The 18,975-nt window shown below is 34.8% G+C and overlaps 1 protein-coding gene across 1 annotated transcript; it reads left to right on the top strand.

Annotated features, from left to right (window-relative positions):
* Window positions 1-7,868: 7,868 nt before the first annotated feature.
* On the top strand, window positions 7,869-9,916 carry LOC18596816 (Dof-type zinc finger DNA-binding family protein). The gene is given in 3 exon segments (XM_007025518.3): window positions 7,869-8,025; window positions 8,223-9,179; window positions 9,181-9,916. Coding segments are annotated over 3 exon segments (1,077 nt in total). The 5' UTR covers window positions 7,869-7,965; the 3' UTR covers window positions 9,241-9,916.
* Window positions 9,917-18,975: the final 9,059 nt, after the last annotated feature.

The raw sequence follows: 18,975 nt of genomic DNA on the forward strand, positions 1-18,975 counted from the left end.
ACTCTATATGTGGATCATTACTTACAGCAAACTAAATTGATAGGTGGTGGAGCAAACATATACTTACTAGCACCATTTCTTGTGAACAATATGATTCATTTTGCTATATCCTTTTTGTCCCGATAAAAGATAAGAAACGAATACTTATCAATTTCCAATCATCTGTTTGAGGAGAATTTTTACGTTGATACATCGAGATATGATAAATTATATTATATCTAATTTTTCATAAAAAATCTGTCACAGTTTACATATTTCGTATCTTTTATATAAAGATGTAATCTACCTTTTAATTTTTTGATATCTTTTCACCTTTTTCTCTTTCCGATGTCTACTTATAGATGTGGAAGCATCCGACTTTATAATTTCTTTCTTATGATGAAAAAAAAAATTTTTTTTTGGTATTTTTGTTATTCTTTCATCTTTTTTCATCATCATTAGGTCAAGTGCCTAATAGTTTGCCTTTATTAAAATCAAACAACTATATGTTTGATAATGATTTGATGAAACAATGAATTTGGTTTTCCTTTCATTGATCAATCGGGACAAAATTAGTTGAACATTATTATGAAAGACAATGACCCATTTTCACTCGTCGAATTACTAAATGATGTCAAATCATCATGTTTATTCGTCGCCATGGGAAACAAAGTCCTTCGTCCTAGTTGAACCAAATGACAAATTATTTACCTTACTGATTAAAGACTAATGGTAAACCTGTAAATTAACTATGGGAAGATTCACACAAACCATTTGAATTAATTATTGAAGAGCAATGGAACTATTTCGTAATTTTCATAAGCTGTGATTTCGGGGCTATGATTGAGCAGAGAGCCCAAAAGTGTTAAGTCCATTAATTTTCTCGGACTTTCCTGGAAATAGGCGACCATTGGCCCAGAGATTTGAACTGTGTTTTCCCCATTTCTCTGCTCAGAGTGATGATGAATGTAGTTAGGGCGAAAAATCTCAGTAACCAAAGAATAAAGCTCTGAGGTTGTGAAGTTGTAAATATTTAATGGAGCTATGGTTTAGGGGACCACGGATGCTCTAGCCGCGGTTCCATCAAAATTCAGTAGGTCAAGGCAGGGTTTGATTAACCCCAACAATTCATGGTTTAATGTAAGGATCACTTTTTTTTTAATTGTTTTTGGCTCCACCTATATAATTTCACAGTCACCTAATACCTAGGATTTGGCATCCCTACTAAAAAAAAAGTTTTAGGTAAAACCATCTTTATCTCGATTCTCAGTATTCGAACAAAAGGTCGTTATTGAATCAAAATCAAGTCATTTTTTATCATGATATAGTATTTTTTTTAGTAAAGATAATACTATTTAATTTGAAATTTTGACCTCATAATAATGGATGTGATTAGCTAGCTTTAAGTTATATATCCAAGTTGCTATATGTTATTACCAAAAAAAAAAAAATATGAACAAGAAAAATATTGGGCCGACTATGGTCCACAAATGTTCGGTGTCTTTTGAAAGTAACATTGGGCTCATCCATGCCTTTGTTCAATCCAATTCCCCAAAGGATGCTATCAACATCTACGGGTTGCCTGCTAGGGCCCTGGTCAACAACAAAAAGCAAAGGTTGCTTGGGCTGTGTTCTGAATTGTATATGATAGCCATGGCCCATGGAATAGGGATAATGTACCCTCTCTCCTCCATGTAATTAGTCCAAAATAAAGCCTTTGGGGGCCAAATGTTTCAACTTTATGGTCATTTATAGTGACCCAAACCAACCCAATAAATTAAAATAAAACAGTGCACTGAGATTATGAAGGTTTTTGTTGACTTTAAATGTCCAGAATCCCTAACCAAATCAAGCTATATTGTCGTATGTCAATCATAGGTATTTGGGGGACCAGGGATCCACTACCACTCTCAAGCAGCTAGCAGAGGTCCCATCAGGATAATAACAGATGACAACGGCTTCCATACTCTCATCCTCAGATCAGTAATCAGTGTCCCTTCTCTTTCATACTCTTTTAACTTTTAACTCTGTTCATAAGTTTAATGTCATAAAACTGGGTGTGTGCATGCATTTGTTAATACACTACATGAAGTAGTTTTTGAGCTTGACTCTTGGATTGAAGTCAAGCTCTTCATACTGCATGTGGACAGAGCTGGTTGCATCGACTTGGATTCAAAAGTGACAAATTAAAGACAATGATGAAATATAGGTTTAGGAAAGCAACAAAAAGAGGTTAACCCCTTTTTTTGTCACAATCAAACTAATCTATTTAACTGTACCAAAGAAAAGGAAATATAATACTAACATAAAGGCAGGATGGTGCTCCTTTATTACTGTTCAGAAATGGTGAAGCTAGAGAAAAATGAGAACTTCAATGGTTTTGCAGGCTGTGGTTGCGAGGCTTGCAAAGATTTAAGGCCTTCTTTGTGAAGCCATGGCCCAAAATCAAAGATTTATATACATATATATGCCTTATTGTAAGGTCAGTCCATGTCTCTGATTCATATTTTTGGCTTAGAGAAGCATACAGAGATGAACAGGCATGGAGCAGAACCTGGTATTCATGCTGGTTTTATAAATCTATGCAAGATAAACAACAGCAAGGCTACAAATGAAGAGAATTTGAGATAACGTAAGCGAATCGAGGTCAGATTTAACATAATTATGAAGCCATGATTTGTATATTTTAAGAGTTTAGAAGTTGCATTAAATTAAGCTGAAAACATGACCTGTTGACAGGTTGGGAGAGAGTGAGACCCCCTCCTTCTCATTTACCCATTACTTTTTCCTAATACTAACTGAAATGAATATATATATACATATATATATATATTTAGAACTAATCTAGCAGCGTGGGAGAATCTCAACATCACTCTCTAATCAATCTCCCGCCCTCCTCTACCAGACAAATTGGCCTATCTCTCAGAAAAAGATAAATTTGTTTAGCACAGTCCCTAATAAAATAAGCTGGAGGCTGTCCCCCCACCACAACATTCCTGAGGCCCCACGGGAGCCCGGCGGCACTATGAAACTTCCAGGAGCAACAGTCCAGAATTTTCTTGGCAAGCTACGTCTATAAGAAAAGATTGGAATTTTGTAATGAAGATTCTTTTCTGATAGACCCATGAATGACCAAAAACCCTTCACTGGAATTTTCCATGCTCTTAAGACCCAATTCCCAGGTTTGACTCTTCCCCAGTAATTTCTCTCTCTCCACTTAGGTTAAGTGGCCCATTATTTTAATACCAACATGGGGTATTTTTTATATATAATCTTGGTCTATGTCTGTTATATCAAACATCTATATATATATATATATATATATATATATATATATATATATATATATATATATATATATATATATATATATCAACTAATTTATTGGATGGTACCAACCATTCACCTTAAGATCAAATTTAACGAGGAGGATAAAAAAGTTCCCAAAATAATAATAAATAATAATGATAGGTTGGAGAAATTGTGGAAATTGGATAGGGCGAATTCATCATTACTAGTGCTATTCTATAAAATATAATTGTGCTGTTGAGTACAGTTTCATGAAATCATGATCATTCTGATTTCATGGGTGAGATTCAAAGTCTAAAACAGTAGTTGTCTTTTACAGTCTTCTTTGCTTTGTTTTCCCACTCATTCACCTGGTATAAATTTACACTATTGGGAAATAGTCTCATCATTTCATCAATGTCCAAAACTTACACCTGAAATAAAAATATAGGAGGACTTGATACTCCTAATTGGTAAACATTAAATATGATATAAAATCCCATAACTTTGTGAAAACTATACTTAAATTTCATTAAAAAATTTTCCTTTTTTCTACCAAAAACACTTAAAAGAATTTCATCGAATTTTCGATAAAAACTACTTTCAAATATTTTTGATAAATTTTTGAAGAAATTTTTACAATTGAAAATCGGCCGAAAAAGAATATACTTATCTAAAGTAAAATCATACTATTTAACTAAAAAAATGAGTGATTGGGTGTATAACATCTTAAAATTTCAAAAAAATTCATACCCAAATATTATACTTTTACTTTTTGCTATTTGAAGCACATAGAACAAATAACAATAAAACTAAGCCTAAATCATTTAGCACTTTGCTTGAAAAGAACAAAAAAAAATCACTAACCAGCACTTTTTATAATGATTTTGGCTTTGCTTATGAATTGTTCTCAATAAATTACATCATGGGTTGATTTAGTAGAAAAGAAGTCAAAACTCTTTCCAAATGGGGCAAATCGTGAGATATTGGAACATCTGCTCATAGTTATCTGCATGGCTAAATTGCTTGGTGCACACATTTTTATTCCATTATAATCACCATCTTTATTAGTTGAGTGTGATTAGTGGACTTGTCCATGAATTTCCCCTTTGATTAAATTAGCACCCTCTTTCTCAATGTAAGTGCCTAATCAACAGTGATTAGGTCATTTCAGAGTCCCATAGGCTCAGCCTAGTTGGACCATCATGAACCATGGCATGTGCTGGGTTTGGTTCCCACATGAACTGAATATCAAGGCGTTGTTTGAACAGTCATCACCGTCCACAGAAACATTACAATTTTACAATGCAAGTACAGGGAGGTACATGCATGATGTATAAGTCATCAAATGGAATATATGGCCTTGGAAAGAATCCATTCACATTCTCCCTTCCGGCATCATAATCCTTACATATACTACTTTCTGTAGTAACAACACAAATGCTGGGGGCACCCCAAAGAGTTTTCACAAAACCTAGCTCCCGGTCATGTAAGAGGTCGAATTTACCCTTGCCAATGGAATGATTCGTGTTTATTGTGAGGGCAAAATGGGTAGTTTTGATACCAGGGTAAGTGGTGTGCCCCAAACAAGTGCATAATCGTAATGATATAAATAACCTAAATAGAGAGTGAGATCTTTGTCTGCACATTGTTTGGGGTGCATCGTGGTCAGCCTTTGATGGGTACAGTTGGCTTGGATTTGATGCTTTGGTCCCCCAAACCCTCTCTCTCTCTCACTCAAATGGCTCAAACACAGACTCCCCTTTAACGTGCGCGTCGGGTTTCTTTCATGTTTGCCAATTTGGAATCTCTTGTCCAGATGTGGTGGGGTAGTCAGCGACTGAAAGTGTGGGTGGTGGTGGTGGTGGTGGTGGGTTGTAGGACCCCCAATCCCAATTTTCCTTTTTAATTTTTTTTTATCCCCTCCGCCCCCCACCGCCATAAATTGACCAAAAACACCCCTCTCTTTACGGCCATACGCCCCCACGTTATAAATGCCACATTAATTTTCTACGAAAACCAAAAAAAAATTCTGATTAAGGCAACCCACTAACCATCTTCATCATCAAAGACAAATAAACAGCATTTCCCTTTCAAAATAATGTAAATAAGAAACGGTCCGTCAGAGATGGATGGTGATGGTGGTGCTCTGTTTAGGATAAGCAGTGGGTGGGTTAAATTGGGGATGTGTCACATCCTGCCTCGTCCACCCCCCCCCCCCCCCCCCCCCCCCCCCCCTCCCCCATGTTTTCTGTAAGTTGACAATACGTTAAATTTTGTATTACTAAACTTACATGGAAGTTTTCAACATATGAAAAGAGTTCCATTAACTCTGCTTAAGGTTGTCTTCATTGATATTTTTGTCTTTGCCTTTTTCTATTTCCTCTGTTTTTTTCTCATCCAGGCCACAAAAATAGATACTTACCTTATCTAACTGATTTACTATTTCAATCATCCTTACCTAACTAATTATAATTTGATAGATTGATTATCACATCCAAATTAATAAAAGTGCATGTTTGGATGTAATTAATTATTTCTATACATAGTAATGATATGCGTATCGAGTACGGGTTAAAATAATCACATTCAAGTGTCAAGTATCAAAAAAAAAAAATTGAGACAAGTAAGAAATTTGCTATTGGTACTCACCATAAACCCGAATATAAAATACTTTTAATATATATATATATATATGTGTATATAAGAAAATTTTCCAAATTGATTAACTTCTTGTCAACTAAGAAAATGTAAATGAAAGAACGACCATCATTCTTATACCAATGATTTTTATGTTTACTAGGTAATGTTATATTATTGTTGGTTTAATGGATAATTAACGGAATATTTTAATAACTAGAGATCATTCATCCGATTCTCCCCAATGATTCCTATGTTTAAATCCTTGGTGTTATCCTATATGCAACTTGGTACTAGTAAAGAATGATAATGGCAGAAAAGGGGTTAAAGACTATATAAAAAAAATGCAAAAGAAAGTATAAGCAGATGGGTTCTTTTCCAACACTAACATGGGTGAAGCCAGATTAAGATTTAAGAGATCCCTCCTCGACCCTAACACGCCATTGTACTATAAAATCAACCGCCAAATAACAGACGGTACTTTCAGCCATAATTAAGATGAAAATTAATTAATTAACCCCGAAAGAGAAAAAGTTCTTGTGAATGGCAAAAATGGCAGTAAATATTACTATATTTTACCATAGATCAAAGTTTTTTTTTTTTTTAAGAAAAGAGAGACTGCGCAAGAATAATGATGGGGTGTTAGGGAGAGGAGAAGATCCCTTGAAAGACTACAAAATCCATGTTTTTTTCCCTAAGCTATATACTTTGCTTTATACTTATAAGCTGAGCTGCCCACCACATGGCCCTGCAACTCTTGTTTACTCTGATACAATTCAATCTCTCTCTCTCTTTCGTTCTGACACCATTAACGGTTTCTTTCCTTTCCTTTCTTTCTTTCCTTTTTTTTTTCCTTCTCTCAAAACCCAAAGAAAGAAGAAAGGAAGCTATGGTATGGAACACAGGCAAGGAGCCCTTGAGAATAAAGTGTGGTCTGGTCTTTTTTTTGTATGATTGGAGTCTGGGGTAACAACATAAGCTAGACTTCCACATGGAGCCCCTCTTTGTCGTTTTCTCATGGAAGTTTCAAATTCTCTAACAATTTGCTTTTTAATTTTCATTTACTGTATAATAGGGACAGCTCTTTGGTATCATTAGGAGCCATATATGTTACACACAAAAAGGGAAAAAATTACCCCCCCCCCCCCCATTCATGGTATTTGATCATATTAATTAAAATGTAATGATAGTAAAAAAAATTGGGTTTTTAGTTTGTTTGTCATACATTGATTTCAATTTTGAAATATGTACAAATTTTGTTCCAACTTTAAGACAACCTAATTGGCATCATCAACAATGACCACATTGTGCATATAATGATGTCCCATCAGAGAGCAAAGGCAGCATTGATTTGCGCCATTGGATCAGGATACAGATTTCTTGTTGATCTAATGGCACCGTACAACATATTAATATTTCTCTTTCCTATGGTTTTAAAAACTTTAATAACCTATACAATAATGTATAATAGTGTATATTATATGCAAAAATATGACTACTATAATGATGAAAATATAAAGTAAAGAAGTGGGATTTGCTGAATGAGTATTGCATTGGGGAATGGTCTCTAGGGATTCCCTCTCTCTTTCTCTTTATCTATCTATGTAAACAAAGGAATGTTACGTATAGTGAAGTGGGGAATGTGGAGTCTCAATCTATGTTCTTTCTTTTTTTCTTGAACTTCTCAAGATTCATCTCTTGTGCTGCTTTACCTCTCTGTCTTCTTCTTGGATTTTGAATATTTTTCCTCCTCTCCATACATATTCTTTTTCAAGCTTTTTAATTAATATAATTACTGCTACAGTGTTTGTAGTAGTAGAAGTAGCATAAGATTATCTTACTCAATTTCAATTATAGACCAGACCCATCACGTGAAAATTTGCATTAACAAATCAAAGATAAAAAAAGGGTTTTAATTGGTACTTTATATTCTTGTAATGCTACTCACATATACTGGGTTCTGTCATAGTAATATTTCACCCCATCAACAAAGACTCACGTCGCCACCTGTTCTTTGTCTGTTTACTCTTTGTTTCAACGATTCCTTTGAGAGAAGAAATGTTGAGCAACTGTGAGAAGATGGTTGTCATCTCTTCAACTACTAACGAATGGCCACAGGTTTTTCACTCACTCTCTCTCTCTCTCTCTCTCTCTCTAAATCAATTATTAGACAAAACATGACCCCATTTTTTGTTGCTTTGCTTTTGGAAGAGAATATCTCTGTTGTGTTGTTATTTTACCCTAAGAACACCTCATTCAACTCTTTCTTTCTTTTTCGTTTTCTTCCCCTTTTTTTTGCCCTCTCCTGGTTGCAGAATCATATAGATGAGAAAGACTTGATGGCGTCAACAGCTAGGCTTATGGAGAAACCAAGCCAAGAACAGCAACCACAACAGCTTCAACAACAACAGCAGCAGCAGCAGCAACAACAAGCCCTTAAGTGTCCTCGCTGTGATTCATCAAACACCAAGTTCTGCTACTACAACAACTACAGTTTATCGCAGCCAAGACACTTTTGCAAGGCTTGTAAGCGCTACTGGACTAGAGGTGGCACTCTAAGGAATGTTCCCGTGGGTGGTGGATGTAGGAAGAACAAGCGTGTGAAGAGGCCTGCTTCAGCCATTGATTCAGCTTCCCCAACTTCTGGTGCCAATCCTAACCCTCCATCTCAACCTCAAATCGATGTGTCTTCATCCTCAAGTCATCATATCAACCCTTTGTTTTATGGGTTAGCCAATAACCCTTCTGATATGAATCTTCCATTTCCACGTTTCAATTCAAGAGTTTCAGGTGTCGAAACTGTCACAGGCTATGATCTCCAGCCTCAGTTGAATGCTCTTGGATTAGGGTTTTCTTCTGGGATTGTGTCTAGTGATACTGGTGATAGTGATTATCGAAATGGTTTTAACGTTAACCCGACAAAGCAAATCCAGGATGTAGTCACTTCAAATCCACTCCTTTCAAGCTATTCCAATGTCTTTGGATCCTCTTCTTCTAGCACCACCACCACACCAACCATTGCTTCTTTATTAGCTTCTACTCTTCACCAACACAAATTCATGAATGGTGGTGTTAAAAATACTCAAGCGCCTAACCCTTTCCAAGCCTTAGCACCTTTCCAAGATCTTCAAATGACAGGTAATAGTGAAAATGGGCTAACAATGAAAGATGTCAAAGTTGAAGAAGGGCAAAACAGAATGGAATGGAATTTACCATGCCAGAATCAGCTCGAGCAAATTGGTTTATCTGATCCCGCAGTTTATTGGAATACAACAAGTGTCGCTGGTGCTTGGCATGATCCAACAAACATTGGGTCCTCAGTCACTTCTCTGATCTAGCAAAAACTAGACTTCTTATTCTTCAATTGTCTCCCTCTTTCTTGGGTCTTTTTTTTTCCTAGCTACTTAGTTTCGGTGGTTGCTACTGTCGGTAGCGGATTCTATAGTCATAGTGGGGTGGGATTCAAAACAAACCAAAAAAAAAAAAAAGATCTCTAATAAATCAAAGTTGAGTATTGAAGCATGGATGGGAGAAGCTTGGATCGGAGCGATCATGTCAGCTGCAAGAATTCAGCCTACAGTTTTATCATCAAGGTTGAAAAATCACTAATTTGCGCTGAGAGGAACCTCGGATCCTCTTCATCTCATAGCTGAAGGTATCATCTTCTTCATCAACATCTGCGGCTGTGTTGAAGAGAGAGGCTTAGCTCCTTTTGCTGCAACTTTTTAGTCCAGTAAGTTTGGCTTCTATTTCGTATGTATATATTGCATGACATGTTCTTTTTCCCTAATGTATTGTTATTATTAGGTTGGGTTTTTGGGTATATGTTTCAGTCCTCAGCAACAGTGATCAGATGAGGAACTAATTATTTTTTTTCCATTTTTTTTCCATTTGTTTTTCATTTTGTGGCTTTGGGGGTGGGTATAATTAATGGTATACCAGAGAGGGAGATTTGTACCAGCAATGTGCGCACTTATTTTACCGTGGTTGGCTTTTTTTTTGGTTACAACTATGTTTCTGAATTCTTCTTCTTGGTGTGACTGGTAAGGAGCTTTAATGCCTTTTGAAACCACGAAAACTTACATGACATCTTTAAACCTTAAAGCTGCTGAGCTAATACTGATACATATCCACAGAGAATAATATATACTAATACTTATATACGATATACAGGAATCATAAGTTGTATTATATGTAATGCAATGTATATGTATCAATGTCAGTCTTTTTTTTTGTAAAGTTAGACAATTAACGTATGACCAGATTCGTCAAGCCAAACTGGGAATAGATTGGCTATTTTTGTAGTTTAAGGGATTGGATTTTAGTACCCTGGCTTTAGTGCATGCTGTTCATTCCCTGGTTTAGGAGTACATTCGAGAAAGACTGAAAGAGAGAGCTACACCAATTGTTAAACAGTAGAGTTTTGCCATGGTTTTATCCCAGCAAGAGATGCATGAGGGCAAAGGGAGACTTCAGGTCCACGCTTGGATTTTAGCAGCTTGGCTGCATCCAGTGAAAACACCAATTCCCTTATCACTTTCTCTCTCTCTCGGTGTTTGTGTATTGTTTGACTGCATGTGTTTTGTGTCTGTGAAATCACCTGTGCTACGAAGAGAAAGGGAAAGATCAGGGAGTGTCCGGGCACCTACATGTTTCAGGAATTAATTAATACTAATAATGTAATTAAATGTTAGATTTAATTAGTACTCTTGCCATGCATTAACCCATTTTAGCTTTCTTGCATTTCCTGCCAACTCTTTTAGGTGAACAAGCATAAACTTTTCTAGATGAAAAAAAAAAAAAAATCTACATCCAATGTATGATACTTTATCATATTCACAATTAATTGATGCATTAATGTTAAAATATTTCTTAAAATAGCACTTAAACAAATGCCTTCAAAACACAAGTCAGTGTGCATTTGCTCAATGAAAAATCCAAGATTGGGATGTGAAAGCTAGTTAACATAGTAGAAGTACATAGACCAATCTTGAATTATTTTGTAGAGAATCGAGATATTGCATATCTAATTAGTTTTTATGTCTTGGATTCCAAACCTTGTACTTTGGTGGGGGATGGTACATTAAAAAGCTGCTAAAATCTCTACTAGTATAAGATTCTCAGCATCTTTTCATACTCCTACCAAAATCCTGATTAGCATGACAAAAGAAATTAATGAAACTAATGATAGTTGACCTAATTACACTTTCATTATTAGTATGATTTTTCAAGGTTGTCATGAAATTATGAAAAGCATAATTAGAAGTCCGTTATTCTAAATTATTTGCATGCTTCAGATGATCAGCTTAAGGTTTTTTCTGATCACAAAGGCTTGCCTTTTGTAACTATCTAATTAGACCATAGCTAAATCCTCAAGAAAAAAGTTCAATCACTCCCAAAGAGATAGAGTAAGAATCCTCTCGCAGCTTATGTAAAAGTGGTAGATGCATGGAGACCTACAACTACCCAAGAAACTAAGTTTGTGAATATTTGTTGCTGACAAACACTTGATGCTGATATATACCCCAATACCCAATACCCTTGCCACACACACGAACACATATATTGACAATAAAGAACTTGAAAGAAAAATGACATTAATGTTCTGGGAACTAAGCCTAAGTTAAGTTGCTTTCAAGTCTTGTGTAGTATTAGATACAGATTGTGAAAGGAAAATCTTTCTTCTCTATGGTATATATGATCTTTTATCCTGGATCAATTTAGTTTCGAGCTAGAGTATTTAATTCTGCTCTTGAACTGACCATTGTCCTTCTTTTTCTTCTTTTCCTTCTTGCCAATTCCTATACAAGAATCATGTTCAAGAGCTCAGTTTCTTTTACTTGAGAAACTATGAATTCTTCTGCTTTTCCGACTGTGGCCTGTTTTAGCTTCAAATTGCTCTGAGTTATTATATCCATGTATTAATAAGAGGGTGTATACGGCACAAAGGCAATTGATTGTTTATCGTTTTGCAACTTTAATCCAATATTTGTATGTGCACTTTAGGTGGAAATTTGGTCTTTTACCATATATTTCGTTCGACAATCAGTAATGATGGATCACATATGCTATTTAATTCGGTACATTCAGTTTTGGATTATACAAAAGGAGATAGTCTCCTCTCAATCCCTCCATCTCAGATTGGAGTTCCAAGTCGTAACTGTTGGATTCTCTCGAGTAGAAACAGACTTGGGTACAAATTCAAAGTCCTGTATATAAATCTTATTATTCTATTCATGTATTAGGAATATTTGTGCCAAATTTGACACCAAATTCGTAACCAGTACCATGGCAGAATTATAGTTTGCCAAAAATGAAAAAGGAAACTTTCAAATATTTCGTATTTCTTTGGGTTCAATGACCTCCAGCACCATGCAGTCGAAGCCTCATACATACTTCTTGTTGGTTGTTGCTACTAGTGGTAACCCTAAACTTATATTCATGCAGCTGGTGGAATTGAAGGGAGCTCTCGATAACGGCTTAACTATGTACTACACCCTTCATCGCCCTTTTTTTTTTTTTAATTTTTTGGAGATATATATTTCAAAATAAAACATTTTTTTCCATTTTTATATGCTTATTGCTCTTGTTTTTATATATTACAAAATTAATTTTCATTTCTTTTGCATTTTCATTGTAAAAAAAATTGAACATTTATAAAATTTTAATTTTAATATAACATATATTAATATCGAAATTTTTATCATAAGTCAAATAAAAACAAACATTTATTGACGTAAGAATAATTCATAAATATATATTGTTATTATAGACATCCCTATGTGTCACATTTACATAACAAGGTAAAGTTTAAGCAAGAATGTTCGTTATACAATGATATATTGGACTATGATACAAATATGATTTATAGATGTGTTTATGTCGATAAAATTTTGGTGAGTTTTCATCTACGTGGTCTCGTATCACCTCAACCTATGATTTTTAACAAATAAAGATTTAATTCCTTACAAAAAGTGAAATTTGTTCAAATAAACCAGTAAAAAAATAAAATTTGGGGCTGCCACCCAAATTACTTCTCGGATATTAGAAAGTAAAACAAATGCGTCTGAATCAAGTTAAAAATTGGAAGTACTCGATCTCCCCATTTGATGTAACCCCAAAATAAGCCTAAAAAATTTGATGCACTCTCCAAATTAGGACGCTGTGTCGTGTATTGAAAAGCCTAAGAACAACCCACAATCATTTTTATGTGACCTTTCATCTTAGGCTCCTCATGGTTGTAGAGTCTAGTCTAGGAAAGAAAAATGGCACGGCTGCCGCTGGCCGGCTGGGCCTCCCTCCTTGTCCCATTGCTTTCATCGATAGCTTGTAGGTTACGTGAGGCGTACTGGGTGTCCGGGGATTGTCTGGGGGGACCAGAGCTTAATTTAATTTTTCACTTTTAGATTTACCATTTCAGAGCCTCCCCAACTGACAAAACCCTGGTCTAGTATCCATGAAAAAAACAGCTGGCTGTTCGTGGTTGGGCTTATGTCTACATTAATTTCATGTTACGTACTTCGTCTGATCTTGAGTTGTAACTAATTATTTCAAGCGCAACAAGCAGGGTGAAATAATGAAGGGAAAAACACAGAGTTCCCTACAGGATTTTAACTCTTTTGATGGTATTGCGTTGAGGTGATCATTAATCTAGGCTTCCTGTGATGTTCCTTTTCTAGGAATTGTGAGTTGTAGCACAGGCTGTGCCAGGCACGAAACTTAGGTTTATTCTTGAAGAATAATGCAACCGTGGGCTTGGTGCCGGCCCCAAATCTTGAATCAGCCATCCACCCCGGTTCTCAGTTGGGTTTCAAGTCCATAACCAGCAATCTTCTTTCCCCTGTTGAAATGGTGTATATGTATACATCCAGCCATATCTTTGAAACTTTAAACAAGAAGATTTTCATCTTTTTTGACCACTGAACGCTTTGTCTCAGGCTCTCAGCTCTCAAAAGCTTTGATTTCCTTAATCATCTTTTTATTAGTTGGCAACAAATTTCTTTTGTGTTGCTATCACACACACTTCACCATCTGACATAATAAGTAGAAGACAATTAGACAGAGGACCTCACTCAATTACGATAATTTTGGCGCTGACAATGAGAGTTCGAAGAAATTTACTATAAAAAAATCAACATTAAATAAAAAAAACCCAAATCAGTCTCAATCAAAAGGTTCTGAAATCCACCAACTGCATTACCATAATAATTTAATTCAATCAAATATATAGCATTGCAAGCCTGACCAAATCATTCTTTTAGAAGCCATAGGGAAGAGGACAAGTAGGCCAATCCCAGGAAAATATGAGCAGGGCATGAGCAGTTGGCGAGGAATTTTAATTATGAGAGAGAGAGAGAGAGAAAGAGCTGTGTGATCTCATACGTGTGTCCACGCAACCTGAAGAGAACATATAACGACTAAGGCAAGTATGCGTGTGGGGAGTTGTATTTTGGGTCATATTATGGCGTCAAACCTTCGTTTCCAAGCAACCCCACAAGGATTTACGACATATTTTCCTTGTTGAAATCCCAGTCAACCTTATCTTCAAATCATTGACAAGAATCATGTATTTTGTTGCGTACATATGTACAATGAAATCTTTAACCTAAAGGAAGAAAAGGTATCTATCTTTTCGTACATTTCATGTTTTTGCCTTTTAAATAAAGTTTTACAGTCAGGATTTTGTGTTTTACACCATGGAAACAACATGTATTGACAAAGGCAAAGAGTAGTAATTATTATCGTATTTATGATGATGCCAGTTCTTTGTTTCCCTACAATATTAAGATATGTTTGACTGTATATGTAGAGTTAGAAATGAAGTGTATCTACATATGGCAGGGGTACGTAACAGTTTTCAACAAAGATAATTAAAACTTGGTTGGCATCATTTTATTGGAGTACTAGAAAAGTTTGGAACCCAATAATCCTAACAAGTTTCTGTCAAATTGTCCAGCAATTTCCAGCAAAATCACACCACTATATTGAAAGTTCTCTGACCTAAATGTTTCAACTTTTTTGGTTTTCAACTTTAAAAGAAAAAAAAAATAATTCTAGTGACTGGTCAGAGTTTTAAGAAACTTATTCATTGAATGCTTGAAATCCTACCTTTATGTTCTAATTTATGACTATTTCTATTTGTCACTAACAATAAATAAATAATTGGGATGTTCTGGACCCAAAATTTATTCTTCATTGTGCACATGTTGTAGGATAGGGAGGGACCAAGAGCCTTAAATTGTTGGTGCATGTTTATGTCTTTGGTAGTACATAGCAGTCCTTTATATGGTGTAAAAAAATCACTCATTGATTTCATTTTCTTGTGGGATGGCGTATGCATGGAGCAGCATTAACCTAATTTGCCAAATTCTTATCAAACAAGTTGTCTGCTCAGACCTCATCATGGCACAATATCTCTTCTAGTTTGTGCCTTTGTTGATAAGTTTTCCTCCTTGGATATTTCATTTAGGAAGCTTTTAACCTCAACCTAATAATTATACACATACTTTAACATTTAGTTCATTAATTGGTACATAATCTCCTTACTTAGAGAATATAGTTCAAATTTCTCTACCTCCAATTTAAAAAAAAACTTAATTAATTATACACAAAAAGAAAAATATTCGATTATTTGATTTAATAATAAATATGCTGTACCTCCTACTCAAAAAATTAAGTTCCCATTTTCTTTCCCCAAATAAAAAAAATAAATGAAAAAGAAATTGAATCGGGAGAGAATGCATGAGAATTGGGAAGCAAACAAACTTCCAAACTATATACAAATGCATAATACTATTGATTTTATTACTTAATACTACTATAGTGTAAAATTATTTAAAAATTATATATATTTTAAAGATGATAAATGTTTTCATTAAAAAATGTTAAAAAATGAAAATATAAATAATTTTCAAGGGAAGACAAGTGGAAATAACGGGTGAGTTAGCTGGATGTGGCCAAGGGTTCGGGCATAGAGGAACTAGGTCAGGTCAGGGTGGGGGCGTGGGGCGGACGAAAATGAAAAATTCCACCCCTACGTACCTTGGTTGCCATCATTATTTACACAACAGGTAATATTATTTTGGCATTTCATTGATCTCAAAATCTTTTCTAAAAGTTTAATTTTGTAATGTTCAAATTGAAAGTAATTATAAACTTTGACTTTATTAAATTATTTTCGAATTGAAACTAAACTTTCTACAATTTACACCATCTCTCTCTTATCATTTATGTTTGTAAAGTAGACTTATTAATTAAAAAAGATAGATATGAAAAAAAAGAAACAAATATCTAAATAACAATTAAGACACATGTAATCGAATCATTCACAGCAACAGATTCGATTAGACGTTTGTGATATAAAATTTTTTTCTTATAATCTAAAATGCCCTTTGTTAAAGATCACATGTAAACACGTGGATATAGTGGGGGTGTGATTGCCCAAATCCCACTTAGGTACTAATTACTTTGGTACATACATAGTTTGTATGATTACATTCCATGAGAAGATGCTTTGTTGTAATGTGTGAAGAGCAAAATATATAAAATAAAATATGGTATAATAAGAAAATGTTCTCTCTGGAAGTGGGTGTGACAGTGGCCTATTCTTTTTTTGTGAACCAGTAAAGTAAAAGATAATCAAGACTATGACATAGCAAGCTATTTTGCTGACCAGAATGATTCACAAGGAAAGGCTAGCTAGTCCACAAAGACCATTTGTCCCGGAAGTTGAACAAATTAACAAAACCGGCTGACCAAATGATGGAGGAATGGGGCCTTGGAGTCCCATACCGATGGGATGTTTGATATGAAAGGGGAGTAGTAACCCACTTACATGCATGCTGATGATATAAACACAATATTATATCTCGTTTCTTTTTCAAAGGATGAGAAAGAAAATTGGTACTCCAAACGGCCAGAGCTCAACATCATGAAATTGTGGATTGTGGTGTTAAAGCTAGACAGTGGATTGTTCCTCCATGCATTTGTCACCAAACCCCCCCTTTAAAAGGGGAATTTGGCAAAACAACAAAGAAAGATAAATGTGAAAAAAGATCCTCTCCCTCTCTCCCTCTGCTGCGCTGCCATAATCACTTTTTTTCATTGAAAATGAACTGCAAAGTTACCAGCCCAATGCCCACTATACAATGTTTCTTAGAAACCTCTTATGGCCTCGACATGAAATGCCCACTAGCAAAAAGACCATCCTTATTTTATAGGTATATATATTATTCAGAAAACCAATCACGTTAGGTTATTAGGTTTTGTACAATTTCTATAAATAAGAATTCGAGTTTATGGGATCATCATTTATTTTTTCTATGAGACATTTACATATGGTAGTAGAGGGATAAGTGGTACAAACATCATTGTCTAGCTTCCATAAGGTGCTACTATTGTGATAGTACCTTATACCTTCTTATACACTCAATTTCATAGCCAAATATTTGGAATTTGACTTTTATCTATTGAAAAGTGGTTTATCGTATATTGAGAATGGCATTAATACATTATACTCATTCAAGTCTTTAATTTTTTTATTAAGCAGAAGATTTATTTCACTCTTAATGACTAATAGTTGATATCATATGTACACTTTGCAAAAAACCCTACTATCTGTCAAAATTGACATATCATATACATGGATACTGAATTTATATGTAGAATATTATGTAGACAACTTCAATAACAAAAGAAAAAGAAAGGATTCTTGAAATGTGAATTTGGGGTTTCTCTTTTATTTACTAAGAAATGTGATTATATTCCATCAAATACATTATTAAATGCCACAATTAGTTTTAAAGAGATAATAATGCTACTATTTTTGTCTTATGTGCAATGATGACCCTTTTTCCAATCTTCCTACCATATATGAAATGCTATATGCTAACTAATGTTACAATTTTTTTTATTAATATAGCATGACATAAAGGATAAAGGTTGATAAAAGGGAGAAAGGAGAAAGAAACCCAAAAAAAAAAGGACCACTTCCACACGTTCATTAACTAAATTGCACATTATGAAAAAGTTATCACCTAACTAAAATAAATAAATAAATTTACTCCTAATTATTATCTTGACTTCAAAACAAGCTAATGATTCAACCAGAAACTCCCATGTACAAACTGTAATGATGTCTCAGGGGGACTACATGTTGGTCGAGGCTGATCCTTTTGATATGAAATTATTGGATCTAAATATTGAAAAAGCAAAGAAAAATAAAAGGTGCAAGTCAGGATAAGGGCAATTATTACTTCCTCCTTTAGAATGTATTTGAACCCGGAGCTGATTACTTTATGGTTTGAATCTAATGAATATCAATTGAATTTTGCTATTTGTCAACAATTTGGTTTGAATATGATGCCTTTATTGGCTTCTCCTCATCTTTGGTAGTGTTTTCAACTTAAGCCAATGGTAAATAAGCTAAGCCTAATGCTAATATATACAGTTCTTCCTTTTCATTTTCAATGAAGTTGGCTAATAGTATTTATTAATAGCTTGATGGGATTGGAAAATCTTTCTACTATTTAGTTTGTTGGACTATTCATGAACGGTATAGATCAACAGCCATTCCATTGAATATTTTAACATGTTTCTACCAAATTTACATTATTTGGATGAATGTACTTGAACTTTGAACTGGCTTATCTGATTTTGGTAGGATTTAATTATGGCCTAACCACCCATGCATAGTCCCCATTTCAGGCATAATTAATTTGACCCAAAATGACTGAAATTCTCCATTTCTAAAACTGGGTGTGTCACAATAAAATGGTGAGCTGGTGGGGAGGAATATAATATCCTCATGGGGGTGAGTTAACTTGCATTTTTTTCCATGGTGAATGGTGATGCAATCTTCTTTCTAAAACGTCTTATGATTTTTTTATGCTCGCTGGTGGTGTACGGCAACAAGGCTAGGGCGGGTATACCAAGAGGTCTCACTGCTTATATTCTCTGTGGACAGAGATCTCGCTATGGCAGACCAAAGATTTGCTTTACTTGGAAACCACAATACCCACCTCCACGCCTCCCACCAATCTCTTCCTTGATCATCATTTTCGATCTTAT

This window comes from Theobroma cacao, chromosome 6 (genome assembly GCF_053813885.1).
Source record: "Theobroma cacao isolate CCN51 chromosome 6, ASM5381388v1, whole genome shotgun sequence".
In the NCBI taxonomy this organism is placed as follows: Eukaryota; Viridiplantae; Streptophyta; class Magnoliopsida; order Malvales; family Malvaceae; genus Theobroma; species Theobroma cacao.